This window comes from Falco naumanni, chromosome 2, assembly GCF_017639655.2.
Source record: "Falco naumanni isolate bFalNau1 chromosome 2, bFalNau1.pat, whole genome shotgun sequence".
Taxonomy (NCBI): domain Eukaryota; kingdom Metazoa; phylum Chordata; class Aves; order Falconiformes; family Falconidae; genus Falco; species Falco naumanni.
This window is the reverse complement of record NC_054055.1, coordinates 119,823,681-119,851,445: the sequence shown is the minus strand read 5'-3', so window position 1 is coordinate 119,851,445 and position 27,765 is coordinate 119,823,681. Positions and strand designations below refer to the sequence as shown.

The window sequence follows — 27,765 nt, the reverse complement described above, 5'->3', positions numbered from 1 at the left end:
AATCCTATGGCAGCTGCTGAAGTGCCAGGGAGAGGGAGAGCCATGTAGAACATTTCCAGTAGAGAACTATGAGCAGGAGAAAAGGACTTCACGCTTGCGGCTGGCTGTGTAACAATACCAAGTAAACTAACATTAAAAGGTTTTTTTCCAGCTCTTTATAGGAGGTCACATCCAGGGTCCCCTGCAAGCCTTTTAGGTTAGTTAGTTAGTTAGTTTTTTCAGTCACTGATTTTCTCTGGATTGAACGTGGACAAGCGGTGTTTGTTTAAGGCCTTGGAGCAGTTGCCTGCTGTCCCCAGCCAGCCTTCCCGTAAACTCCTGCCAGGGTGGGAGAGCCTGAGCTGTGCCCCTGGGGCACGGGCTCGTGGCAGCCTGGACAGGGATGTTAGCTCTGTCCCAGCCAAAACCAGCCTGTGGCCTCAGGAATGGCCCCTTGTTCACCCTGCCCTACCTCCAGGTGTCCTGCCCGGTCCAGACTATATTTTGCCTTCTCCGTATTGGTTTAGTTCAGTTAATTGCTATTAAAAGAAAAGCTCTGCTTTTCATACCTGAATATGCCATGCAAAGATGCTGTGTGTGGCAGCTCCTTGGCTTAGACCTTCATCTAAAGGCAGGATGGGATGTGGCCACTTCCAGGGACCCACCAGACAGTCTGTTCAGTACTTACTAGACAATTTGTACGTGTAAGCGTGATTGTAATTCGGCTTTTCACAGGGACAGTGAGCATATCCTCTAGCTCACACTCAGCAGTTGGGGCAGGGACTGTGGATGACATTTCTTACGGAATCAGAAGTTACATCCTCAGGGCCGAGTGACATGGTGACCTATTGAGCTCTTAGCCCATCTTCCCTTTCTCTGCATTTGTGGCCAGAGGACATTCAGGTGTCAATGGGCACCGTCTCACAGCAGTGACAGCTAGACGGGAAGGAAGCTGGAAGTTTCCTTGTGAAAAGGCAGCTTCTCTTTTGATCCTACTGAAGTCAATGTCCTGTGATTTTCCATTTGGGAGCAAAATTGTACACGCAAGTGGCATGTGCCGCGGAGTACCCTACATGTTGCAGCTACAAGCTTATGACAAAGGTGCCTTGGATGGTAGAGAAGAGATGAAAGACACGGGTTTCCTTCTACATGCAGTGCTTGTCATCTTTTTTGTGAGTTTTTCAGCTCAGCTGTTCTGCTAAGGGTTGGCTGGCAGCCTGTGATACTGATTGATAAAGTCTGTAGGGTGCTGGTCGAGCTGTAGAAATGGAGACTTCTGTGCTACTGTGTAACCTGTCGGTTATCCCAAACACCTGCAAAAAATCACTGATTTGTTAAATAAAAAAAAAAAAAGTTGTAAGACTCATCTAGTTATGTACCTCTCTCTTCTTGTGGAACTGTTGTGGGAAGGCTTGTCTCTCTTGATGTGGATGAAGTGTTTGACCTTAGTCTTCAGGAAAGCTCAGTTTTTTCACTTATGCTTTCCCTTAACCTGCCTGAGCTTTTTCATTCCTTGTTTTGCATTTTTATTGCACTGACACTAGACTGCTTATCTGACTCTGCGATACTCGGGAAGCTATTGTAAAATTTGCAGAATGACATCGGGATCAGTTTGAGTGAATGTAGCCCCTTCTGTTGGACTCTCCGATATTTGCTGTACGAGTTCTAGTGAAGCAATTCAGATTCAAGACGATTTTGCCTAAGGTGGTGTCTCGCTTGGACTTTAATTGGTTTGTTGTTTGACTTCTAGATTATTAATGTTTTCCCAGAGTTTTGATTTCTTCAGTAGTAAAAATTAAGCATCAGTGAGTCACAAAACCAACATGTACAAAACCCTAGGGTTTCCGTGCCTGATTCTGGCTGCATTTTAGCTTTCTCTCAGTAATTTTCACTATTCTAACAGCCTCGTGTCTCTGAAATGGTTTTCACCTCGTAAGACTAGGTCCTTCTTCCATGTGCTACGTGCTTTTCTCCTTCGCCTGCATATAGTCAGCGATGGCCAAGGGCAGTTGTGTGATCGCGTGTCACTACACGGTTCTGGTTGTGTCTCTCAGTAGCCGACGTGTGTGTCTGGTTCCTCTTAAGGATGAGGAGGAGCGGAGGAGGCTGGTATTCGTGGTGGGTAGAATTCTGTTCCGAGTCAGCCGCAGATGGGACGGACACCCTCTTGTTAGGCTATGAGCCGCCTTGTCACCTGCAGGGCATTTCATTTTTTCAAACATTTTTTCATGTTTGGGCCAGTCTGTTCTGAGCTAGCCTGAAGATTTGCTTGCCTGCTGTGTCTTTGGAGATAGGATTTTGAAGTGCAGTTTCTGAAAAGTAACTCCATAGAAACGACGTTGCAGTGTAGAGGTTATGCCTGAGCTGTCTCTGTGGTCTGGTACGTCTGTGTTGCTGTTGTACCGCTGCTTACTCCGTTAGTGAGACAAAGGATAGTCGGTTGATGACCTCTACTAGTGGCATACTTTGTGGTCCGATATCACATAAGATGTCTTCTGACTACTAGTAGTAAAGAGTCTGCTATCGAAGTAGGAAAGACACTACAAGCTGGGCATAACTTCACCTTCGTCTCCCTGGAGCTTTTACTTCTGCGGTTAGTATAAATTCGTTCCTGGTCACCAAAAAGGCAAAGGTAGCTGCCATCCTGTGCAGGGCTGGCCCTGCCTGGTAGGTAGGTCCCCACCCTGTCACTTGCTTGCTCTCCCCCAGTGGGATGAGGAAGAGGACTGGAAGGGAAAAAGGGAAAAACCTCATGGGCCAAGGTAAAGACGGTTTCATGAGAGAAGGAAGGGATGACACGCACACAAGTGACGTGAAAGCACTCACCACCACCAAGTTCACACCCAGCATGAGCAATGAGCGCTTTGCAAAATACTCTCCCCCCAGTTATATTGCTGAGCATGACATTACGTGGTATGAAGTACCTCTTGATCAGTGTGGGCCAGCTGTTCAGCTACGTGTTTGTGTCCCCAACCTCTTGCACACCCTCAGCCTGCTGGCTGGGGTGGCAGAGGAGGAGAGATGGCGATGCTGTGAACACTGTTCAGCAGTAACGGCGACATTGGTGTGTCACCAGCACTGTTCTGGTCACTGCTCTAGAACACAGCACCATCCAGGCTGCTGGGAGGAAAGTTTATTCCATTCCAGCCAAACCCAGCACCTGTTGCAAAAGAGAGAATATCTTTAAACAACCAAGCAAAGCCTTGTTGTGCTCTATGGCTAAGCTTTCCTAAGGTCACGAGTCTCCAAAATGCTTTGTATGCACTTAAGCCCTGGGAGCTGGTGGGTTGAAGTACAGCCTGCTGAAAGCCTCCAGAGCCCCTTCTGGCAGGGGGTCAGGCTTTGTGCTTCCCCATGAAATGCCACCCTGTGTTAGTGGAAGGGGAGGTTAATATAGTACGTACTGTGACTGTTGTACTCTTTTTAAAACTGCTGATTAAAAGTGTGTATTGTTAATGTTGTCTGTAGGTTCATGCCAGTCTCAGAAAAAGAACTTATTCCACAAAATTGTCAGCAAATATAAGCACAGAAAGGAGAAGCTTAATGTTCCGGACACAGGTACTGGTGCATTACTTAGTTAAGGTTTTGGGCTGCCTTCTCTCTCAGATCAGTCTCGGGGAAATGCTTCTAGACAGAGACTACTCAGCTCTCTAGTCTGTGGTTGCTTTGGTCCCTTATTTCCCTGTCTGCTTTGATTCCATTAGCTCCTGGCTCCAGTCGATCATATTACCATATTTAAGTATGATGCTGTTTTTTTTTTTAATTGGCATCTCCCTTAATTACAGTTTCCCTGCTCCAGACGCCATGCAGCAGAGCTGACAAAGCAAGGGCAGTTCTGCAGTTAGCCCTGAACTCTTTCATCCCCCACAGCTCCCATAGCTCTTTAATCCTTTGGTTGCTCATACCTTCATCCCTTCTGTATCAGAGACCATGCGAGTTATCCCTTTGCCAGAGCAGTTATCCATGTCCCTGTCTCCTCTCCTTGTGATTTCCCACCGTGTAGAACTTTGCAGATTGCAGCCGATCAAGATGCAAGAGCTTGTTTCTGCACCAGATCTCAGAAATACTAACGTAAACCAACCCTCGCTCTGCAGAAATTGTAACCAGCTGGCTGCTTGCCTCAGATTGAAGACAGCTGACAGTTTTTTAAAGTTACGTGCTGAATGGACTTGCTCTGCCCGCTGTCCTGCTGGTAGCTTTCCAGAGACTTTTCTTGTTGCAGTACTGTGGTCCTGCATACCTACGTGTTCACAGCTCTGGGGGGCATTTTCGAGTGTACAGTATGTATGCGTTTATAGCTTAACCTGCTTCCCTGGGCCCCCCTGTCTTTGTTTTGTTGGGGTTTTTTTGGCTTGTATCCACGCTGTCCACACTATCCAGATCATTCCCAAGCTGTTCCTTAGTCCTTCCACAGTGGAGCTGTCTTCCACATCATCCCTGTGGTGTAGAAGAGCCCCTCTGGTTCTGCTTACCAGGTAGCTCCATGCATTTCTTCCTTTTATTTTTTTCCCCCCTATCCATACCTGTCTCTTAAGATAATAAATGGCTATCCCCGTGGCCAGTTCCCCCAGCTGCCTTTATGCTTAATGTCTTCCCCCTGAGGCTTGGCCGTGTTTTTTCCCCTCCTTTCCTGATGCTGTGTTTTCTGTCCTCTGTGGTGCACATGCACTGTTTTCCCACACAGTCTCTGCCATCTCTGCTGCATTCACTGGTGCAAATACTTTGAAATTAATTGCTCTGTTTCGTTGTATTTGTACAACAAGCATGTTGTGGGAGTCGCTTGTGAGAAGTAACTATCTTGCTTCCATGCTGGTGTGAAAAAGGCATCGTACATTAACATAGCTTTCATTGGGTGCCATTCAGATTCTTTTTCCTGAATTATTAATAGACTGTGTAGACAAATTACCAAGAAAAATGGGTGTTTAAATTCTCCTGTGGGAAAAGAAACAGAAAGTGTTTGAGATACGATAGAGTAAAAAAATGTAAATATCTTAAAATCTGCAGATTTAAAATGTGGCTAAACAAAACATCAAAACCTCCATTTGATTAAAAGAAACCAGCCTGTTTTGATATGAAGTGTGCACTATGATCAAAGATTCCAGCCTGGCAAGTGTTGAGTACCCTGGCCTCGTTCCAGCACAACAGAGGCATGTCCTTGGAAGTTAAGCATGTGAATAATGTCATCGTGTCTAAACATTTAAGCTGTGTCTGTGCATTTGCTGGAGTAGGGCCAGTTTGCCCAGTTCCTCCCAAGACTAAAGCAATGACTCGAGGAACTTACCAGTCTTAAGCAGCCCACGTAGAAGACATCAAAGGAAAGACAGTGGATAAATGTATTGGTGGGGGACTGCGTTTTCTCTGAGATACAAAAGGGGAAAAAAATCTGGGGTCTTGCCTGCTTTTAAGTGCCCCATGTAGTGACACTGAAGGCCAAGTGTTGCTCAGCGAAGTGCAGTGCGGGCACGGCCTCGGCCGGCAGCACGCAGCCTCGCCAGCATGTGCTGCCTGCTGAACTTCATCCTTGTGTGACTTCTGAGGCAGCGGGGCCCGGAACACTTTGACCCCACTGTCTTATATACTGCAATATTCAAGCTGAGAATCCTAGCATCTTCATTGCAATTCAAATATACAGGGATTTAGTGAATCAAACAGCAAATGAAGATTTCAACTCCTTTTTGTGGTGAGTCTATACTCGTGGCGAGTCAAAAGTCTATAACATGTGGGGTTTGGATTTTATGGAGTTAACTTTGCTGGAGGAACAGCTCGAATTTTTTACAGCTGGAGAGGAGACACTTGGAAGCCTTGCTGTCAGCAGAGGTCATGCTGAATTCCTGTGTTGTAGTCTTGAAACGTGTGTGTGTGTGCCTGTGTGCGTCTGTGTTTTGAATGAAGACAATTAAGTGCAGTAAAGGCAGATTTTGACGTGACTGGATCATGCTGCCTGGGTGTGGTGTGAGTATCCGAGTGAATTTTGACTCTGCTTGATAACATCATCCATAGCATCACCAGTGCGAATCACTGTAGCACGAATTTGTGGGTATTTATAGAGAGATGGAGCCCAGTAAAACACCAGCGGGCATGCCACAACCCTCGTTGCTCCTAGCAGAGTGCAGCCAGTAATGCAGCTGAGTCTGTTAGAGATGTCACCTCCTTAGGAAGGCTGACAGAGGTACAGTTGGACCCATCCCTGTTTGGGGAGGTTCAGCACCACTCGGCTGAGAGATTTATTTTCTGCCACATCGTCAAGGCTTCCTGGTGGGAAGTGATACTTCAAATAACCGGGGGGAGGTCACAACCGTGGGCTCCTTGCAGGTACATCTAGTGAGCTGTGCTGAGGGCTTTGGCGTGGTGTGTGTCGCGACCAGATGCGATGCTGGCCTTCGCAGCAGAAGGGGAGAAGAGCTGAACGTGTGCGCTGGCCTCGGCGCCGGCTGCCGCGTGGAGGAGCCCCGTGGCTGGCAGAGCTAACTGCCTGCTGCTGACCCTCCGTCAGCTCTCCCACGTGCACATCAGGCTGTACAGCCTTAGCACATATGTTTGAGAAAGCACAGAAAATTAGCAGAATGACCTTTTTTTTTTTTTTTTTTCCCCCCTCTCTTCTTTTTTTTCTGCTGAGAAAGCCCCGCTGTGTGGAGCCTGCAGCCTGGAGGGAGCCGGCTCTGTGCCGCTCTGCCTTTGGCACGTGTCCAGGCTGGAAGGGCGCTGGGTCAGCACGGGCTCATGCAGCAGGGCTTCCCATCCAGGCAGCTGTTCCATACACCTGGCTTGACCATCTGCTGCTTTGTCAGCTGGTGTCTCTCGGCATGGTAGTCCCCAGCCCTTGCAGCAGCACACCGTTGGCAGAAGAGCTGGAATTTCCACCAGGGTGTAGGTCAGAGCGTGCTTGACATCAGTTCCTTGGTGAAGCTGTTCCCCAGGCACTGGTGACTTGAACCTTTGCTCTGCCTTGCTAGGCTTCCCCTTTTTAACTTCTTAAAGACCATTAAGGCATTAAGCCCACCTTCCTTCTTGGCACCAGCATGCTTAGCCCCGCAGAGTGTTCATTCTCCACTACGTGTGGTTTAACTTCTGCAGCGCTCTCCTGTAACAGACAGGCATTGCTGAAGAAATGCTTGTAAATCTGTCTTGCTGGGGTTCAGTCTGAAGAGCTTGTCTTCTTTTGTGGGTGCCGAGTGGGTCCGATTGACTTTATTTTTCTTGTTTGTGAAGATGGGGGGCAGTAAGACTCCGTGCCCTCCATGTGCCTGCAGAACAGGGGTAACTGGCCATGCTAACCTCTAACGAATCTAGCTCAGGAAACCATCTGACACAGAGCTCTAGATGTTTTTCTCTCCAAGCCCTTTTTGTCACTGTGGTGTAAGCATGCCAGAAGGCCCGCACCTTCATACCGTGCTCGGCTCTGCGTGCAGAAGTAGCCCAGTGGTTCTACACGTGCTGCCGTTGCGCAGTGAGTACTGACCGTGTAAGTACCTGCTGGCAGGACTGCACCCTAGGCGCTGAGCCGCTTGGCGTTTCTGGGCAGCATTCCCTTGGAAATGAGCTGAGCTCTGCACAGGACAGCTCTTTGACACTGGACTGCGTGGGAACAGAAGGGATGTGGAATGGATTAAAGAAATCATTAAAGAAAAATACAGGGAATAAAACTTGTTCAGCTCTGTCCTTGCGGCACAGCAAACCAAGGGCAGGTTTGGAGCACCTGGTACCTCTGTCAGCTGAAGCAGCGGGGTGCTCCTTCCCCTTGCAGGAGGTGCAGGAGGACACCTGCGGTAGCTACATAGTTGTTGAAGCACAGACTCCGTTCTCCTCTGGAGTCCAGGGTGAAGGGTCCTGCGAGTGAAGCCTCTGTGTGGTTTCCTCCAGGTCAGGTTTTGTGGGTTTGTGCCTGCTTGAATAACGGTCTGTAAAGAAGTCAGTGAAATGTGTTCTTATCCCGGCGTCCGCTAAGGCTGCTGGAGAACAAAAAAGAAGCTCTTCCCTTCAACACCCACCCTCTGCCCACACACCCACCCGCAAAAATACTCATGCATTATTCACCTTTAATCCTTCCTTCTTCAAAACTGTATGGCAGCAATCTTACAAAGTGATAAAAAGCTTACTTTGGAGTTAGAGAAGGGGGGGAAAAAAGTGGAGGACTCTCAAGTCTCATTTCAAGGACTGAAAAACCTTAGAACATGGAGACGGAAGATACTTGCTGCATCCCAAGTTTGTCAGCCACCTTCTGCTATTTCTTTGTCAGACACGCCAACATCGTGTATTCCTTCTTATGTCTTCAGTAACTATTGCCTCTTTTTATTTTACCTCTCAAAGTTTTTTCTTCCTTTTAATATTTTCAGCTTTTTGGCACGTAGACTGAGAAAAAAAAACAAATGTGAAAGGGAACTGTTTACGTATTGACCGATCCAGTTAATTTCTAGTGACCTGACATGGCTTGAAATACACAACACACCTAATTAAAAGCATACCAAATCAGGTTGCTTTCTATTATATGTTGTTTATTGTTTGAAAGCATGTCTCTGTATTTTTCTTAAGTGTGAGGAAAAAAACAAAAAAGAGTTGTATTACTAAGGTTAAAGCCATTATAAACTCAATCAGACTAGAATTAAACGGGGCTGTCAAAGTGCTGTCTCATTAGAGCAAATCCTCGAATCAGAATGAACAAATGGCGTTGGACTGCAACCAAACCATTACATTAATACATAATCAACGCTTATGAATTCCCAAATAAGAAACCTGGAGAGAAAGCTGCCCATTTAAGTATGCATTCCAATTAAGATTTTGGCCCCAGTCAGTGCAGTGAGCTTGTCTGAACCTCTCGCTATTAGCCCAGTTGAGTTACTTGAAAGTCACATTTGCAGTTGTCAGTGCTTCTGCTGAGCATTGCAGTGTTGTGGGGAAGATCTTTGCTTGTGATTTCTCTTGCTCTCCGTAAAGAAAATGAGTTTTACAGCATCACTCTGCTCTGGAAAGGTTAGCAGCTGTAGCTAAGCACTGAGAAAAGCTAATTGGAGCTGGGTGCTTTTTTCCAAAATAAAAGAGCATGCGCACGTTCAACAATGTTTTAAACAAGAGAAGGTATGAAAGCGAGTTAAGAACATAAGCAAATCAGTTTGGAACGTTCCCAAATGTTTTTACGCTTATGTACTAGACCTGATTGTATTCTTATGCCATAAAACATTAAAAAGTCCCTTCTTACTTAAAAGAAAAGGGTACAGGGCAACAGCTAGCAAGGTGAAACGTGTTCCAGCCGTACTCTACATCCAGTCCACATCCTCGCACGTGTAACAGATAAAGAACCTAGCAAAAGGTGGAGGTTATATTAACCATATCTCTGACTAGGAAGCTCATTAAATCTACAAAACAAGTAATAGATAAACAGTAAATACATGTTAAAATGAAAGAGGGAAGTGTCCCTGCAGACCGCTTGGCTGTTGGGCATGGCCTGTGGGGTCGGGTGGGATGCAGCCGCGCTCGGCGGCGGCGGCTGGTCTCCTTCAGGGCTTAGCCCTCCTGAAAGAGCAGTTGTTGCAACTGCACCTTGAGTGTTGTGCGTGTAATTTTTGCTGGTCCTTCCACTCAGGAAGGGAGCAAATAGGTCTTAAACATATCTTCAAAACGGAAGGAAGGATTGGATGGAGTTGTGGGGAAGAGAAGGCTAACTGTAGGCACAGTAACAGCTGTGAAATATGTCAGGGACTGTTGCAAAGAGATGGGGCGTAACCTGATGGGTAGTGAAGGAAATGAGTTGTAAACGTAGCGGGGGAGATGAGAGGCAGGCATTTAGGAAGAAATGGGGAATCATTCAGGATGGCAATGTACTGGGAAAAAACACCCCAAGGACTTGGTGCAGATGCTACAAGCGCTCCCAGTTTCAAAGCAGGTTAGACGGCCATATGTAAGAAATTACCTAGGCATTCCCCTTGCTCCCTGCAGTCTCCTTCTAACCATAGCTCACAGTGGCCGCAGATGGGGTAGGTCTCAGAGTACTTTTATCACAGGAGGAAAAAAGACATCACAGATGGAATTTATGGACTAGTGATACCCTACGGTATCAGCGGAATGGCTTATTAAGTCAATAGAAATTACAAAGGATTGACAACTGCGCGCTGATTTCAGACTTTGGAAGCTTTAATACGTTTTGTGGTTGCTGTCCAACCAATTTCTTCATGAACAAGATCAAAGTGACTGTTCAGGTGAAAATTTGTGATAGAGTTCCAGTTCAGGGAAGAAGGTGACTTGGAAATGCCAACACTGGTACTTGCTGAGAATGATTTGAAACTGTTCCTCTCTCCCTCTCTGACTTTATGTAGGCAGTGTTTTCATCATGGTATTTTATCCTATGTTTACTTTCTTTTTTTAGCATTCTTGTCTTCAGCTGTGATCCAGCTCTGCTTTTATATTTGCTGCCTTTTGGGTGTTTTTTAAGGCTTGTTCTTTTGTAAAAGGCAGTGTTTCCCTCTGCTTGGAGGAGACGATGTAGAGTGACTACAGAGGAAGGATTGGGGGTTAGTCAGGAATTCCTGAATCCTGCTTGTGGGTCCGTCTGTGAGCTAAGATAAGCTTACACGGGGACCATTATTGTTCCTTAAATACATTTCATCGCTTAGCTACTTGCTGGCATCTTCTGTTGCAGAGTGTTTTATATAGATTGTTTGATACCCGGCTGCCATCGAAGTGCTACTGCCCATCTCACAGTTTTCTTTGCAAATATTAGAAACTTGAACCTTCCAGGATACCTTTAAGAGCTGATGCTACTGTTCCCCTGCAAACATCGGCAGCATTCGGAACATACCTTGCCATGGGTTATGCTCCAAGTACCCGTGAGGGAAGGCTTTATGCAGATAGATGCAAAATGGTAAATGAGTGTAGCTAGTAGCTGACTTACTCGATATGTGAAACGGTGTTTTTATCCTCTTTCAGCCATACTCTCAGAAGACAGAAATTCCAGTGAGTCTGCCTGGAAGAATAAAATTTCTCTATCTGCCCTAAACACTCCAGAGCCAGCAATGATGCATGAACCTTTAGTTGGCAGCCAGAAAAGGAAAGCAAGGAAAACTAAGATCACACATCTTGTCCGAACAGCAGATGGTCGAGTGTCACCAGCAGGAGGGACGCTGGGTAAGGAAATTGGCGTTTAAATTTTGTTAAAACTGAATGTTTGGAGAAGGTTTGGGACTGCAAGCAGCCGGTCAGGGAAGTAGTTCTCAGTTAGCTTGTTTTCATACCTGCTTAGGTCATTCTGTAAAATACAGGTATTAATCAACTGGGAAATCACTGAGTCTGTGATGGCCAACTTCTTTTGTTGGAATGCCCAAATCTGTCCTCACTGTGGGTATTTCTCTCGTAAGAACTCATACTGAGAGAAATGGAAAATGGTTACCTTTCATAGTTTGTTTCCAGCCAGCGAAGAAACTACACTGCACCTATTTATAGGATGTAAAAATAAATTCCACAATGGGATGGTCAATGCCCCAGTCCTTGCAGGAGTCCTCTGCGCTTATCAGGACTCCTGTTAAACAAAAGCTCTCTTGCCTGACCTAAAATACTAAACGCAGTTGAATGCAAAATCAGTAAACTGCTTCATAAACCTTAGTGCTGTGCTTGTGCCAATAGCTTGGGTCAGAAGAGGCTGCAGCGTGAATCGGACCACACTTGCAGAAATCAAAGTCCTAAAGGTTAACACCAGACTAGTCAGCGTATCGATGGGCTGCTGTGAATTTAAGGGCTAGATGTGCAAACTTTGGTTTCTTTCATTGCAGAGGAGAAGCCAAAAGAGCTGCCCCAAAGTACTCTTCAAAAAACATCAAGTGCAGAAACAGATTGCAACGGTGAATGCTCCAGAAATGCAGAGACAGAAGAAAATCATAGTATTACGTCAGATATGCCGGCGGTGTCTGCGTTTTTTAGCTTAGCTGCTCTGGCAGAAGTAGCAGCCATGGAAAATGTACACAGGTATGGTTTGTTTTTCCCTTGTTGTCTAAGTGAATAGTACATGGCAGCCAGCTTGTTCGGAAAGCATGTGAATTGCAGACTGTTTAATTTGGCCTGTGTTTCCTCTTGCGCAGCTTTCCATGAATGTCTGTTTTGCACCACTTGTTTAGTAGTGTTAAGTCTTCACCCAGATGACAGTGTAATCTATTTCAGTCATCAGTGAAGTGATCCTCCTTGGTAGGCTTACCTACCTATTTTTGCTTATAAACAGGTTCATGTGCTCCTTGAGATCCTAACGAATGAGGGTTTCTAATTATTACAAGATGCTATTTGTCAGATAATAGCAGATTTAAATAGCTATTGCATGCTGATCTGCCGTTTTCAGTGGCCTGAAACCATGGAGGGAATTTCATGTAACTTCAGCTGAAGAAGCCTTCATGTCGACCATGGCTGAAGGAAGCTAACTTGTTATTTTTGCTCTTGTGCTTTGCTGTGTAGGAGGCAAAGCGCCTGCAGAATGACATGGGGCAGAGCAACTCTGGGTGGTGGAAAGCCACATTAGTTTGTGTTGGTCCTCCCAGTTACTGAGTAGACCCTCCACACAGATAAGGTGGAGAATGTGCAGGTTACTTAGGGCTGTTGGATCAGCCCAGCATGGTCAGATCCTGCCTGCTGGATGTGCAAAGGGAGGAAATCCAATACACCAAGTCCTCCTTGGCTCCTAATTGTCCAGTGTTGTCCTTATGATGCTGCGGCTTCTTGGAGATGAAACCCCATCCTTCCCTGCAGTAGAAAGTCAGCGAGGACGTGCTGGGCCAGTTTGAAAGCATCACAGCCTCTGCAGATGGCATTTGGCAGGTCGCTGACTGCCTGAGAAACTCCACAAGGCTTGACTAAGGTTGACGAAACCGTTCACAGCCTCAGTTTACTGGTGGTCTCGTGGGCCCCATTGGCCAGCCCAGCCCAGCCCTGCCTGCTGAGGCTGCGCATCAGACGCCAAAAGGCTCGTAGAAGCACGGGGGCCCTAGCAGAAGCAGTGGGCTCGCCCCAGCCTGCTAGCTCTTCCCTGCAGCGGCTGTTGTCTTGCCTAAGCAGCATCGTTCTGGGTCAGAAGTGTTCTCATACTGCAGCCAGCCTGGCCCTTCCTCCCAGCATTGCCAAACAAGTGTCTGCTATCCAGACAGCAAAAGTCTGACCTTGTTTCTGGCATCTTCTGTGGTCAGCAGCCACGAAGTGGGACCTGGGGAAGTGCTGTGCTAGGCTCTGCCCTCACTCACAGCCTTGTGGTTTCATTGATTTCCAGTAACGCTGACCAGAATCACACAAGAGCAACAGGATTTGCTTCACTGTGGTTTTCCCCTCTTTGTTCCTCAAAGAGTTCTTGTCCTCCCAGTTGTTTCCCCACTGAAATGAGATGTTTTACATAGCCTCCTGTTTGGGGCTGCCTTAGTCCCGCTTGTTGTCATCTCACCATACAGCTAGAGCAATGCAGCACCTTCCGTCAGGCCTGAAAACACCAAACCGGCACGTGTCCAGCAGCTGTTGCAAATTCTGGCTTGTAATCGCCCCTGGGGGGGAGATGACAGCAGGAGAGGACTCTTTCTCAGTAGGAACTTAGCCACGTCTTGCAGATTTGGCAAATGGAAATCAAAACAGAAACCTGGATCTGATGCACTAGAGGCTTCTCAGTTTTCTACTCTGTCAGCTGTTTGTTATCTTGTGCAACTCGCTTCTTTATTTGCAAACAGCCAGAAAGGAGAACAACAGCATTAGAGGTTTCCTTGATGTGTTTCTTCAGTGTCTGAATTTAATTATTAAGTAATTTCCCAGAGCCTTGGGCCATGGAAGCCAAACTCCTTTTTAACTGTAATTAGAGCTTGTCTGGAAGTAGCAGCGTGGTTTTCATTCGGAGGTTTCTGTTTGGCTGCATTTACCTTGTGCATGCCCCAGTGCAGCATGCAGCTGTGAGCCCGAGCTGCGTTTTGTGCCAAGGTCACTCACTCCCTTGCCCTCCGGTTCTGCAGAGCACGTCGGTACCTCCGCGCCCGCCGGGGCCGTGGCTGTGCCAGGGGGAGCAGAAGTGGCCCTTGTGTAAATAAGAAGTGAGCCCCAGGTTTGCGTTGCTGCAAACGACACGTACTGCAACCAAAATAGAACCTGACTTGTGAGATTAGGTAACAGGCAGTGACGTGCTTTGTGTATGTATTTTAAAAGGCAAGCTGCAGAGGAGCTCTCCCAAGTCCATCTGCTACAGTGATTGATGTTGATTTAGAGCATGTTAATTCTGGTGCAGTTTATTTTTATGATCCCCTGTGCCAGGGGATCATTTGTAAATTAACACCGCTGTAGTAATGAGAGAGATGTGCTGGGCTGATGAAGTGTTAAGTCCTGAAACCTGGAGTAATTGCAGTGTGCGACCGTGCTGATGAGTAGATTTCCGTATTGTCGAAAAGCTGGCTACTGACTCGCGTTACCATGATGTGTGCATTTACCTGCTTTTGCCACGCGTGAGCTGTACTCTGCCGCTGCGGGCTGAAGCCCCGCTCCCTTACAGAATGAGTAACGGTCCTTGTGTGCCCCTGCCTTACTCGTCAGCTGAGCATTTTGGTTTGTGTAAGTCAAACACCATGGCGCCATGGCTTTGCCTGACTTTGCATCGTGTTGCAGGTTGTCCTCAGGACGCCGTGTTGCTGTTGCAGGAACACCTCTACAGGCGGGTGTAACGGCAGTGTAGGGGCGCTGCGGCAGCGGGCAGTGGCGGTGCCGTGCTGTCAGACGTTCAGTCCTGTCATGCGCCGCTTCCCATCCTTTCTGGTCTGCTAAAAGCACCTCCTGTGCTTCAAATAATGATGGGTGGCTTTTCTTTTTTCTTTTGCAGAAGTCAGAGGGCCACGCCTCTCCCACATGACGGACAGCCAAATGAAATGTCTCAGGCTCCAGTGCTTATTTCCTGCGCTGACCAGTGAAGCTCCACTTTATTGTAAAACATTGTGCTTTACCTAATATCCTAGCCTTGTCTTTTATCAAGGGAAGCTAGTCAGTCCATATGATGGAAACTATAGACTGCAAGCAAGTGCTTATTGCTCTGAGTGGCCCAGAATTCACTGGAAGCCAGACGTTAGCAACTTGGGCCAGGTCCTCAAATCGGAACCCAGTATGTAGAAGGGTGATATTAATTGTCTATTAATGAACAGAAATGGAATGATCCCAGAGCTTGCTTTCTATTGAAGGCTTTTAAACAGTACATAGGTGGTTGGTGTGAAAAAGGCTGCCTTTACTGTTAGCTCACACAGCATCTCTTTTACCAACCAGAGAGTACGGCAACTAGTTTCGTATAATACCTAGTTATTCTAAATGAAAATAAAAAAAACAAAAAAACAAAAAAAAACCAACAAAAAAAAACCAACAACAACAAAAACACTGACGCACTGCACTAGTTATTATTAGATATTCTTAGTCATTTTTGTACATGAAGATTTAAGTTCTAAGATGGTTTATATTAATAGGTTATGCCTACGTTTATATTGTAGAATGAATTTAAAACCTGTTCCAGAGAACTCAAGGCAGCCTGGACAGATGTACCATTGTTAGCGGTGTTTGGGCAGCCACGTGGTCCAGATGTTCTGCACTTTTATATTTGCCACCGGAGTGGTAGAGTTTACTGGGAAAAATTCTGACAGGCTACGTTTAGGTTTGTTTCTTTTTAATTTAGCTTTGAATAACCAGGATGATGTGCATTAGAAAAAGGAGTGGTGTATGGAAAAGAAAATACTGCAGATAATTGACTTGTCTTTCATGCCTTGGAGGGTTCCTTTATTTTTGCATAGATATCTGAGCGACTTGGTGAAACTTTCCTGTAAACAAAAAAGTACTGCAAATGCGTTTTTCAAAAGTGACCTTAGTATTATTTCACCTTTCTGAAAAACCTAAACCCGTGACTTTTCGATATACATGTACACCAATACACATACCTTTTACATTCTACAGACACTGGCATTGTTGTAGTTACTATGCACAGTCCAAATCGGCTTCAGAATTTGCGTAAAGGGCCAATTACAGTTTGCGTTGGTGAAGTGGCGAGTTGTATACAGATAAAACTACAACCGAAGAGTAACGTTTGACTGAATTCAGACTACCAAACAGATCCATCTGCCAGTTTCTGTCCTTGCTTATGTCGAATTTTTGTGTTTTGCTCTCATAAATGCATCCCAGAAGCAGGCGGAGTGTATCACTTGGCCTGTTACCTTTGCTATCTTGACTTACACTATTGTACAACTGAACATTAATTCCTACCAATAGATGCAAAACGATCACTAGTAATTGATCTAAAGCTACAAATTCAACAGGGTACTTCTTCAATAGCACAAGATGTTTCCCTACTTTTTGCATTGTAGCACAACAATTTACCAAATTGGACTCCAGCAATAATTTTCTATTAGTCTTCATCATACCGGCTGAACTTTTGATAGTATTAGATTGAGTTTGAAGTTCTTTGAATTAAGTCTTTAAATGATGCGAGTTTACATCATTCTATCAGGCATTCTTATTTATACTTGACTGAACTGATAATGTGTTTGGGGGTTATTTTGTAACTAATTTGATGTAATAGCCATATGGACAGTAACTCTATTAACGCTTGCTAGGTTTAGCCTTTCATCGTTGTAGCTAAGCGAAAGTCTTTGGTTCAGTGTCAGGAAAAAATATACAACATACCACACGAGTTGTAACAAAGGAGTGAAGGTCTGACGAAAGGCAGGTAGCTGGGAAGTGTCACTGAAATAGCACCATCGAGGATGCATGTGTTGGAAGAAGGGAACAACGACAAAAACGAACAACAAAATTTACGAGCCAATGAGTCAGTGAAAAGGCTTTTTAAAAATTCAGGTGAATATATGACTAAGAGCCCCTAGAATGCCATTGCAGCCTATGGCAGTATTTTTAATAAGATTTTATTAAAGTTTTATAAGTTATTTTAACAAGACAGGAAAAACTTAAAAAGACTTAAAACTGTTGGGTCACAGCAAGGTGGCTGTTGGAGTTTTGGACCACTTTATAATTAGCTGAAATCCAAATACGTTACAGTGCAGGCCGTTCACGTTGACAATGGTACTAACTTATTTCTCTAGAAAACCTTTAGAGTAGATATATTTTTGTCAAAGCACCCCATCCTTCCTCGATTTAAATTTCAATATTGTTCCTGAAGATATTTCTGTATATTAATGGTACCTTTTTTAAAAGAAACAGAAAATTACTTTTTTCTATATGAATTAATATCTTACTTGATCTGCTTTTCCTTGACTTTCCCTTAGAGAGGGGGTAGGGTTGGGTCAGTTTACTGGATATGACTGTTTTCAGATACTTACAAACCTTTTTGTAGATATGCTTAATTTTTAAGCGATTAGGCACTGAGAGTAGCAGAAATCCTGCAAAGCTTTATAGTTCACTAGGCATTTGCCTTTGTTGGTTCTCTGAGTGACGTCTTGATTTGAGTAGCTAGAAATTTCCCTGAATCTACTAGAAGGGGTATCAGTATTTTCAGGTAACAAAGTCTGTTAGCACAACAAAAATTTCAGACCAATATCTTACTGTATTGGGGTTGGGTTTTTTCCTTGTTTGTTTTGTTTTAATTTTTATTAATTTCAGCTGCTTTCATTTTGGAAAATCTATTGCTATTGTGTGTACTTCAGTATACCAGCAAACACTGTTACCCGTTAACACATTGTCCACAAATGCCTCTAGAGAAGAAATTGTTGCACCTTATGTATATCTCAAGCAAACCAAAATATGATGCTTTTCTGCTTTGTTTATTCTGAATATGTTGTATCATACTTTACTGAACCCATTTTAACTTAGCTAAAGCTATCGATATTTATGCATTTCACATTATTTTCTGGATCTGAACCTGTGTATAAATCTTTCTTTAAAAAAAAAGAAAAGCATTTACCGTAGTTGTCCTCTGTGAGTTATCCATGGGAGAGGGGGGGAATCTTGTCTCAAGTGTAAAATGCAGTACTGTCCCAGTTTTCCTTGGTTTTTATTTATTTAGTGATCTTTGATATTTCATATGTAGTTTTGAGGTATACAAAATATGTTGTCGTAGCCGAAGCTACAGATCTAAGCAGCTGGGAGAAAATTACTTTAATGTCTTCTTAATTGTTCTAGTACTGTATACAAATATGGGAAAAACGTTCTGCACAACATTTGAGATGCAGATTCTTATCCCCACAGTAGGTTGTTTTCCAATATTAGACCAAATCAATCAAAACTCAAATGATCTTAAAGGTCTTTTTCCAACCTAAAGGATTCTATGATTCAAAAGACATCTATGGAGATTACTTAATGCTCTGCTTATGGCAGTAACTACCCCTTGAATGTGCTGTGATTTCAGAAATAGAATATATTTATTTAAGATGACTGAATGCTCTTTTATACTAATACAATATTCCAAAGTCATGAGCAAGAGACTTCTCGGTAGTTTGGGTTTCTATTTTATAGCATTGATGCATGACTTTTGAAATTAAAGTGGTAAGCGTTGTCGGAAAGGGGCGCAGGAACGAGGGACTGGTAGAAGCGTGTGAACTTGCGGTGTTTAAATTCCAGCTTTGGTCTTTATTATTTGGGTGAAAGCTGTCTCTGTGGCATGAGGCTGAGGAGCACTCTGCAGTTTGTATCGAGTGGAAACCCGAGGGAGTTGGAACTCATATCAGAGCAGGGGATTTGCCTTACAGTTGGGATGCTATCTTTCGGAACAGGATATTAAATTGAAGCAGTTTTAATTTCCACTGCCTGTTTAGCTACTGTACGAATACTGAACAGACTGAAGGCAACAGTCGTAGACGTGGGACAGCTAAGAGAGGAGGGAAGGAGAGCTGCCCTTTGGTTTCAGTATGGCGAAGTTACGGCAACAAAGGGGAATTAGAAAAAACGATAGATGTATATATGTGTGTGTATGCGTGTGTGCATGTGCGCCTGGGTGTGTACATTATGGGAAAAAAAAAAAAAAAAAAGGTGGGAAAAACAAAAACGTGAGGGGTCTACAAGAGACTACAATGTATGTTGACCCTGTGAGTGCACTCCCTTTTTTTGGATGCTGAGTCTACTATGGCTACCTCTCCTAAAAGACTACTTTTGTTGACTTCCATTTGCTTTCGGGCTTGATTGCGTAATCTTTTCAGCCATGGGTACCATTTGTATATCGCTGTGTGCTTTACTTTCCAAGAGCAGCGTTTCTATAGCGCAGGCAGCGTAAAGGCTGAATATACAGCGGTGCCCAAACTGTGTTGCTGGAGCGTTTTTGTTTAACCTCTGCCGTAGGCATGTGGGTTGCGGGACGTGGGCCCACTGGCTCTGGTTGGGTCAGTGAGGTCATTTTGGGTAAAATGCGGTGCTGGTGGGGCGCTGGGCTTCAGTGGTTGCCAGAGGTGACGCAGTAAGCCAAGCGCTGCTCTTGAAACTTCTCCTGGAAGTTTACGTTTGATTTCACAAGGAAACGTGACCGTGCAGCTTGTGTCTAGTACACCATACGTTACCCATTAGACACTGCTCGTTTGCCGTGCTTGCTGGGTAGTGCGTAGAGCTCCTAGGTGTCCTGCCGTGTTCTGTGATGCTTGGGGCGTCCGAACCTTGTACATAGTGTGGAACTGTCACCTACAGCTGCCAGGATGCTGAGGCACTTCAGGACACTGGGCGCCGTGAACGAGTGCATTTTAGGCTGTGAAGGAGTCACTTGCCTCCTCCCCCGGTGTCCCAAATAAAAAGGCACAGTGAGGTTTATGCTCTCACCTAAGTACTGTTATATTCATTTATATACTCGGTATTTTCTACTGAATTGACAACCTTGAAGAAGCTTATGAGATGGATGTATATTTTATGTTCCCCTAGTAATTCTTCTAAGGCAGAAATCTAGGAAGACTTGGCATGACATCTCCACTCAGCATCCCACCTACGCTTACACCGAAACCCATCCTTACTGCCGGGCCGGAGTTGTTGCTTGCACCGGGACAGTGCCGAGCCCCCATGATGGACCACTACGCTCTTGGCAATAAGCTTGGGCTTGTGTGACGTTCTGGGGGCGGCACGTCCTGACCCTAGGGCCTTCAGTGACGTGAAAACGACTGCAATTAGCTTAACATTTATTGAGTTCTTCCAAATAATTACGTTGGAGGTTCTGGGTCTTGACTGTTAGCACATACCAGCAGACCCACCCTGTACTCTACTGGCAAACCCCACAGCTGACCAGGCTAACTGCCCAGGCTGCTGAACGCCACGCTCTCACCTGCTCTTTGCAACCCTCCAACTGAAACCTGGTTTTGCCCCCACGCGCTGCTATACCTTAACCAGCGGTTGGGGCTCTGAAGGTGACAGAAGCAGAGGAGGCACGTATGTGCGTGTGTCTGCATGCGTGTGTACATAGCGTCCACACGCGCACATCGGAGTGCCATGACTTGCAGCGTGTTCTCTGCAAAAGTGTTCCTGTCTTCAGTGATAAAACAGCATGAGGTTTCTCAGACGATAGTTTTCCAACTTTCTTGCTAGATTTCTGTCTCTTCCCTTCACATTACACCAGAAGGTGTGATTTGTGAAAATCACACCTGAAAAAAACCACCACCCCACAGTTCCTGCTAACCTAGATGCTGCGCAAACCTTCTTTCTCAGCAGTGCTTGCTTTTAATAACCAGTATCTGTTCATAGTTTTAACACAACTGATTTGCCATGATCTTTCTTCCTAGAGCCCAGTCCTGCAACTTTCATTCTCGCACATAATTCCACTGAATTTTGACCTAGTATCTGACTTTATTCTCTCCAAAGCTTGGTGTAAACATGCCTTACAATAGTTCATCTCCACCAGTGGTATAACAGAGCTACTGCCTTCTTAGATGTGTGTAGTTAAAAGTAAGTCAATAAGCACATTTATAGAATGTCATACTTTCTTCAAAAACCTCTAATTTGATATCTTTAAGTGCACATGTTAAGTCATGTGTATAACATGCTAAAGTACGTTAAACTGTGATAATAAAACTGAATAAAATATTTAATAAAATATTTGATAAGGACCTTTAAATAGATTTCTTTATGTTCATTCTATTTTGGTTATCTAGTGTGTGCCTGTAAACAGTTTCCCATTTAAAACTAATGATTGCAAATAAATACTATTCAAATGGAGCTGCTTTGATGCTTCACCTGCTTTACTATCACATGATTGTTTACTTTAACATACCACTGAGTTAGCAGTATTTGCAGAGTTTGGTTTTAGAGATAGTATGAATTTGTTGGCTTTTCTTATACTTAAAAAGAAACAAGCTCATTTTCCACCCAAAAAAAAGGAAGATGCCAAACCCCAGAGATGGAGCCTCAGACCTGTGAGCCGTAGTTCCCTGTCAGCTCATCCATTCAGCTTCTCCACAGGGACTGTAAAGAGTGTCGCGTATTTTGCAAAGGACTTCTGCCCATTTGTGCTTGCTTACACGTTGTCTATTATGGGAGCTTCCATTTTTTATTTTCAAAACTTCCAAGCCTGATTCAGCCCTGTTGACATTGCTGGAAAGATCCATAGACCCATGCGAGTGCCCCAGAATTCAGTGGATTTATATCGGCATAAAGCTGGAGACCGTGGGACGGAGAGAGCCAGGACTCGGTGCAGTTAGGCTCCGGGAGAAAAGTTTGCCTTTTCTTCTGAGCTTTCCAGGTGTCCGCTTTGTGTTTCTGGATTTTGTCATCTTTGCACAATTGGGAAGCTCGTGTATAGTCCACACCATCCCGCGCGAAGAAGCTGTTGCTGTGGTTTCAGTCCTTGGACACTAAGAGAACTTGCTCAGAAATGGATTCTCTTTTAGAAATAAGTGGCAAGGGTCGTCAATATTTAAACTTACAGGTCCTGACTACTTTGGAAACTTAAATCAGGACTCTGTTCTGCCCATATTTTTTACCATCTTGAGGCTTGAAAATTGGGCAGTTGGGGATCTTGTCTTTACCTGTCCTTGGATGCCTGAAACCTCCTTGGTCGCAGTGAATTTTTCTGGCCACAGAAGACCCAAGCAGAGACTTCATGAAGCCAGCAGGCACTGGTTGGTTGTGTGGCAGCAGAACTGTCTCCAAATCAAAAGGAGCAGAAGGGGGAAGCCTTTAGGTTTGTTTGGGGTTTTTTTGAACTGTGTGCCATTTACTCAGGAAAGAACTGTGTACAATCGTGCACTGCCGTTACTGGGCATGCGTCAGTATGTCTGCAGGGAAACACCAGGAATGGAAGAGCTTCAGCGATAAAGGCCACATAAAGGTCACACTTGGGCAAGGGGGAGAAAAGCTCTGATTCCACGTGCAAAAAAAGACAGACAAAATCTTAAGAAACGCCTATTTTTTCAGTATAGTATGCCCAGTCAGGGACATTGAAGTCACTATGCTGGCTTTTTTTCATTACTAAATTACCTTAGGACAGTCATCTCGATTCCTCGAACTCCCATCTTTTCCCATCTGCTGTCATTTTGTTCTTCCAACAAAAGACCCGCTGAATTCCCTGACTCTTGGTGCATCTAGGTGTGCTTCGTAGCCAGCTCTCACATTGCTTCCTGCAGCTGCGTGGCATTGCACTGACACTTTCTTAATTGTCAGGTAAGATACATTTCCATTAATATTTTGGAAAAACACGGGGTGGAAAAGCATCCTCCTCCTTCTCCTCGAGTGCCGTGCTTCTGCCAGGCATGCTGATGTTCTCCCCTTGGTACCGTTTGCTGGGTCCTTTCCATTGTTCATCCCGGAGTTATTTAACATGCAGCCAACCCCGCTTTCAAATAGGTTATTTTCTTTTCCTTTTTTTTTTTTTTTTTCCCTACAATGTGACAATGTTAAGTGAGACACAAAGTATACTTGAGCATACCCTAACCATGCTATATACCAGCTTGTGAAGCTGTTGGTTCTTCAGTAGGACACTAGCACTTTGTAACAAAATACAAGATGCGTTCCTATATCTGCTGCAAAGTTCTGTTTTGTTTTGTTTTCAGAAATAAAACCTGTAAGATGCAACGCCTACCATCTATTCAGTGTCATCTTCTTTTTGTGGACTGTTCTTGGCACAGCAGCAGTAAGAAATTGAGCTCTAATGTATCTAAAACGTACTCTAGACTTCAGCTAGGCTTCCTTGGCTCCTTTCCGAAAGGAGGAGATCAGCAGCAGCAAGCTAGCGCGAGATGCAGCGCGCTCAGCCCCACTTGAAGATCCAGCCTACATAAAGCGATACAAAACGTTCATTCCATGCCGAGCAGCACTTCAACCTATTCATCAGCCCATGAAACAAGAGGAACTGGTTGAAGTAGACCCCAAAATCAAACCGGTTGAGTCAGAATGTCAGGTTTAGCACCGAACTGTAATTCTCTGAATGAGAACACCTTCTGCTTTAATCCCCTCTGTAGCATTGTGTCGGTTTTGTTTGTTTTGCTTAGTGTTTGGATCTGGAGTGGAACCATCGCGAGCGTCAGGTGTGTTTGTTGTGGTTTTGTGGTTTGCACACTAAGCAGACCAGTGTTGCCATCAAACAACATCCAGTTTCAGGAAAAAAAAAAGGGGGGGGGGGGGGGGGGGGGGGGAGAAAAAAATCGAGTCCTTGGGAGATGTCCTCCCAATCCAAAAGAAGTGTTTGGAGTACATCTTCAAATCAGGGACGTGGCCCACCAAAGGCTTCCCAGTCGTGGCAGAGCAGCAGGCTTAGGCAGGTCAGTCTGGGCATCGGTTCCCTTCTGAGGTCTGGGTGGGTCCCCTGCACACCCAGTCCACACCTCGAGTTACAATCTCATTTCAGGCTTTCCTCGTACGAAAAATGTTGATTCCTGGGTGTTTTTATGAGTGATAATCTTAAAATGATATTGCTGCTGGAGGGCTTAAGACTGAGCAGCATGTCACCAGCAGCTTTGAGGTCTAGTATCTCAGATACCAGCCTCAGAAAGGTTATCTTAGTGGGGTTTCTGTTCTAATCGGGGCCTTCTAAATGTTGCTGTCTCATCACTGTGGATTACGAAAACATCTTGCCATCTTTCAGTAGTTAAGGAGAATTTGCAAGTGAGATAGTCCCAATCTGTCAGTAATTCAAGATGCTCTGTGTTGGTGTCTCTCTAGCGATAGCAGCTTTCGTAATGCTGCGGAGGCTTGCTGCAGCTCTGGGCTACGCACGGTACGGTGACCTGGGCCCTCGAGCCCGTGTGTTTTCACTCCGCGGGAGCGGTGACCCTGGTTCAGACGCGCCGTTGTCGTTAGCACGGCTCAGGGCGACACTGAGGTGAGCTCGTGGCGTGTCTCTCAGGCTGCCGCTCGGTTCCCTCTCACGTTCCGAGATGCTCCATCTGCTCTGGCCCGGGCTGGCTGGGGCAAGGAGCCGTGCTTGCCCACCGGGGAGCTTCCCCGGCCTCCCAGCCCGGGCACGGACGTTGGGCATGGAGCAGGGCTCCGGCCCAGGGTGGCCCTCTCACTGCGGCCTCCCGGCCTCTCCCCGTGGGGGTGGCGAAGGTTTTCTGTGCCGCAGCAGCTTTGTCCGTGCAGCGGGATCTCCTCCTGCCCGCAGCTGCTCAGGAACCTCGTTGTAAAACAAAGTGAAGCCAGCCCAGCTGGGAATGCCGGTGAGGCTGGACCTTGATGAGCTCCCAGGTTTCTGTAGGCGGGAGCCTGGGGGCGAGGGGCGGGATGTGTCTGCGGTTTGAGCAGCTCCGCGCGTGGTGTGCAGGGATTGACAGGTTGTGGCAACAAAGCCGGGTTTCCTTTTGTTGTGAAGAGCCGTGTTTTCTAATGGAAGTAAGGTGGCAGGGAAATTGCTGTCGCAGCAGATGGACTTTTTCGTTGTCTTCAAGAGGTTCCAATTTCAAGAGCGAGGTTTGCCAACTGGTCTGAAAAAAAAAAAACCAAAACCAGAGGAGAAATTGCCACTCTAGTCTGTGGCTTGGAATGGATGCTGTGTTTTGCTTCAGTGCCTGTAGTGATAAATTCTTCAGTCAGAAGTAATGTGTGAGCTACTTGAGGTGTGATGCAGTTCTAAACCATCCCATTCACTTCTAGATGACAAATGCATTTGGCACGGAGCGTAAGTGCTGCTAACGAGTGCTTCCCTGCGTGTACGTCATAAATAACAGCAAGTGCTCATCAGCGTTTTAACCAGGGCTTAAGAAAATTCTTCCTGCTGTGTTTCAAGAAAATCTGTTGTGCTTGGCAGACACAAGGCATACTTCTGCCCTGGGAAGTAACGGAGGGAAGCATTTGCTATGTGACTGTTTTATCTCAGTAGGTAATTATTTTCAGAACGTCTTTACTAGTAACTTACCTGTAGCGTACTGTATGTGGGATATAGTTAATTCAGCTCTGGGATCATTTAACGCAAAGGTAACTACTTGATTCTCATGCAGAAATCCACAGCTGAGGGGATCTCGTAGGGATGAAGGGCTGCTGAAAGATGCCGCGTGCAAAGGCTGGATCCCGTGAGGCGTGGGACGCGCAGCGTGTGTGGCTGCACGCCTAGTCGGCAGGGATCGGGACGGTTCACAGGGCAGTTGTGCTGACTCGCACGACGGGAAGGCAGAAGAGGCCGTGGCTCAAACATCGTGTTTAAAACCCATTTGATTCACTGAGTCCAACTCATGGTCGTCGGCACTGCGCGCTCTTGCCGGAGGGAGCCGGGGGGTTGCTGTGGCAGAGGCTCCGTTGCCGTGCTGCTTGTCCCGCGTGTTTGCTGTTCGTCAGGTTTCTGCAGCTCGGCATTTCTACCTTCTCCCTGGCTCTAGAGCTGGTCCCGGGGACCCTGGGGCGCAGCTGTGGTGCGGTGGTACCCGGTACAGTACCGGCACCGTCGGCGGGTGCAGCAGCCCCGCTGTGGATTGCAGGCAGCAAAGTGGTGACCGGCGGTCGGGGAGGTCCTGCGTCGCAGAACGGGCGGTGGGTTTATGGTGGGAGCTCAGGCGAGCCTGGGGGGGTCCCTGGGATGGACCCTGGTGCTCAGCGCTGTAGGAGGGCAGGGGAGAAGCCGTCTGTCCACAGGGATGCGCTGGGGCCGAGCTCCGGGGGCAGCAGAAACGGAGGGTGCTCATCAGAACCCCTAAAACAGGGAAGCAGAATTCTACTCGGTTGCACCCACACATGCATAGCAACAGGATCCGTGCAGTCTTTTATAGCTTTTATATGAAAATTGCCTGGAATACGAGATGTCCTTATGTCAGCATTTTCAAACGGAGAGCAAACACATGGGTGCATTTTTGAAATAACTGGCTTGAGACTTGTACTCGTAGCATGTTTCGTGTGTGAGACCCATGAAAACACCGTAACACGTAAGAACCAGTATCAAAGCAGTAGCTGCATATTCACAGACGCTGTTAATCTGCAAGTGGTTTAAAAAACTTACTTTCTGTACTGTAGTAGACAAAAAATAGAGGCATGCTGTTCCACCTTGGCAAAGTGATTCCATAATTGACAGCCAAGGGCTGCCAGCAGGGATTTAAAACCATCTTTAGTAATGAGATAAAAATGTATTCTTAAATCAATTTTTCTGGGCTTTTAGACCATTCAGAAAATACTCCCAAGTGCTTTGCAAGTTGAGTGATTTTTTTACTACTTTTGATTAATAAAACCACGATTAGTGTAATAATCCTCAAATATCTAGGAAATGACAGGTGTCCGTTTTTAGATGCCACGTGCTGCCGCGGACCTAGAAGGAGCCCTTGGCAGCAGTGCTGGGGGGGGGACGTGGTGGCACGTCTGGGGGGTGCAGCTGCCTTTGGCGTCAAACTGCCGTCCCATAAATCTCTGCTGGCGGAAATCCATTGCCATCAAGATAGAGGGGGCATAAACAGCATAAAAGCTGCTTACAAGTAAGAAGCGGTTGGGTTTGTCACTTTAGTCAGATTTGCTGCCCGACTGAAGATGCTTTGTATTTGCTAGAGACACCTCTTTGCTGTATGGCTTTGCTGATGTTGCTGGAAGTTGGATTGTTGATCTTCGCTTACAAATGTCTCACCTTCCTTTTCAGTCATCTTGCCTTGCCTTTCTTTCCTCAAGTGGCTAAAAACTCAATGGACATCAGCAGCAAAATGTCCCAGTGCTTTTCGGTAGGACGGCAGCGCCCCACCCCTTCCCGAGCTGCTGCACAACTGAAAAACCCACAGGGAGTATTTTTTTAATTAGTGGTATTTCAACATTTTTGCCCGACCAGGGCTGTGCATCAAACGCAGCTTCTGCAGAAAGGTGGGCACCAGAGGTGGGATCCTGCAGCACAGTGCCCCCCCTCCCCTCCCCTCCCCCCCCCAGCTTGCTGTAGCAAAGCCCAAGCAGCGCCAGTGCCAGAAACCTGCCAGGCTTTTGAAATACGATAAATTATTCCCTCCTCCTAACAGTATATTGTTGAGAATAGGTTCACAGTTTACGTAGCTTTGGCCTGGTTCATTTTGCAGAGCATGGCTTGTTGTAGCAACTAATGTACCTTGAAGTCATGTGCTTTTTTTTTTTTCCCCCAAATACAAACTTTAAATACAAAATACAAACCAAAACCCCCTTCAGCATATTAGACCTACGTTTGCATTAACTCATACTAAGCCTTGACTTGCAAAATAAAACTCTTAACCACATTTCTAAATTTCTTTCTTAGAGGGGAGAAAAAAGTCCCCAGACAATTATGTTTTCTTTCTCCCTAATTACTGGAGAAACTTCAGATGTAATAAATGTAACGCCAGCTTTTCCAGTTACCTCGCCCATACAGCCTCGCCTAAGCCAGCAGGTCCGGGGGGAAAGCCTGCGGGATCAGGACCACGTTTACGTGAAGGATCGTTGCTTTCCCTGTGGAGAAGGCACGCCGGCTGTCGGGAAGCGCGGTGCAGCAGCCCCCCCGCATCCCAAGGGATG

The 27,765-nt window shown here is 45.8% G+C and overlaps 1 protein-coding gene across 16 annotated transcripts in view; it reads left to right on the top strand.

Moving 5' to 3' along the window:
* Window positions 1-22,919, top strand: part of BBX (BBX high mobility group box domain containing) — a 145,960-nt gene extending 123,041 nt beyond the window's left edge. For 13 of the 16 annotated variants that reach the window (XM_040583131.1, XM_040583135.1, XM_040583128.1 and 10 more), the window contains 4 exons: window positions 3,448-3,537; window positions 10,897-11,094; window positions 11,736-11,928; window positions 14,786-22,919. In XM_040583131.1, the coding sequence (XP_040439065.1) occupies window positions 3,448-3,537; window positions 10,897-11,094; window positions 11,736-11,928; window positions 14,786-14,873 (569 nt within the window). In that variant the 3' untranslated portion in view covers window positions 14,874-22,919. The remainder of the gene's footprint in view (window positions 1-3,447; window positions 3,538-10,896; window positions 11,095-11,735; window positions 11,929-14,785) is intronic. The other 3 variants (XM_040583133.1, XM_040583123.1, XM_040583122.1) reach the window with 1 other exon arrangement.
* The last annotated feature ends 4,846 nt before the right edge of the window (window positions 22,920-27,765 follow it).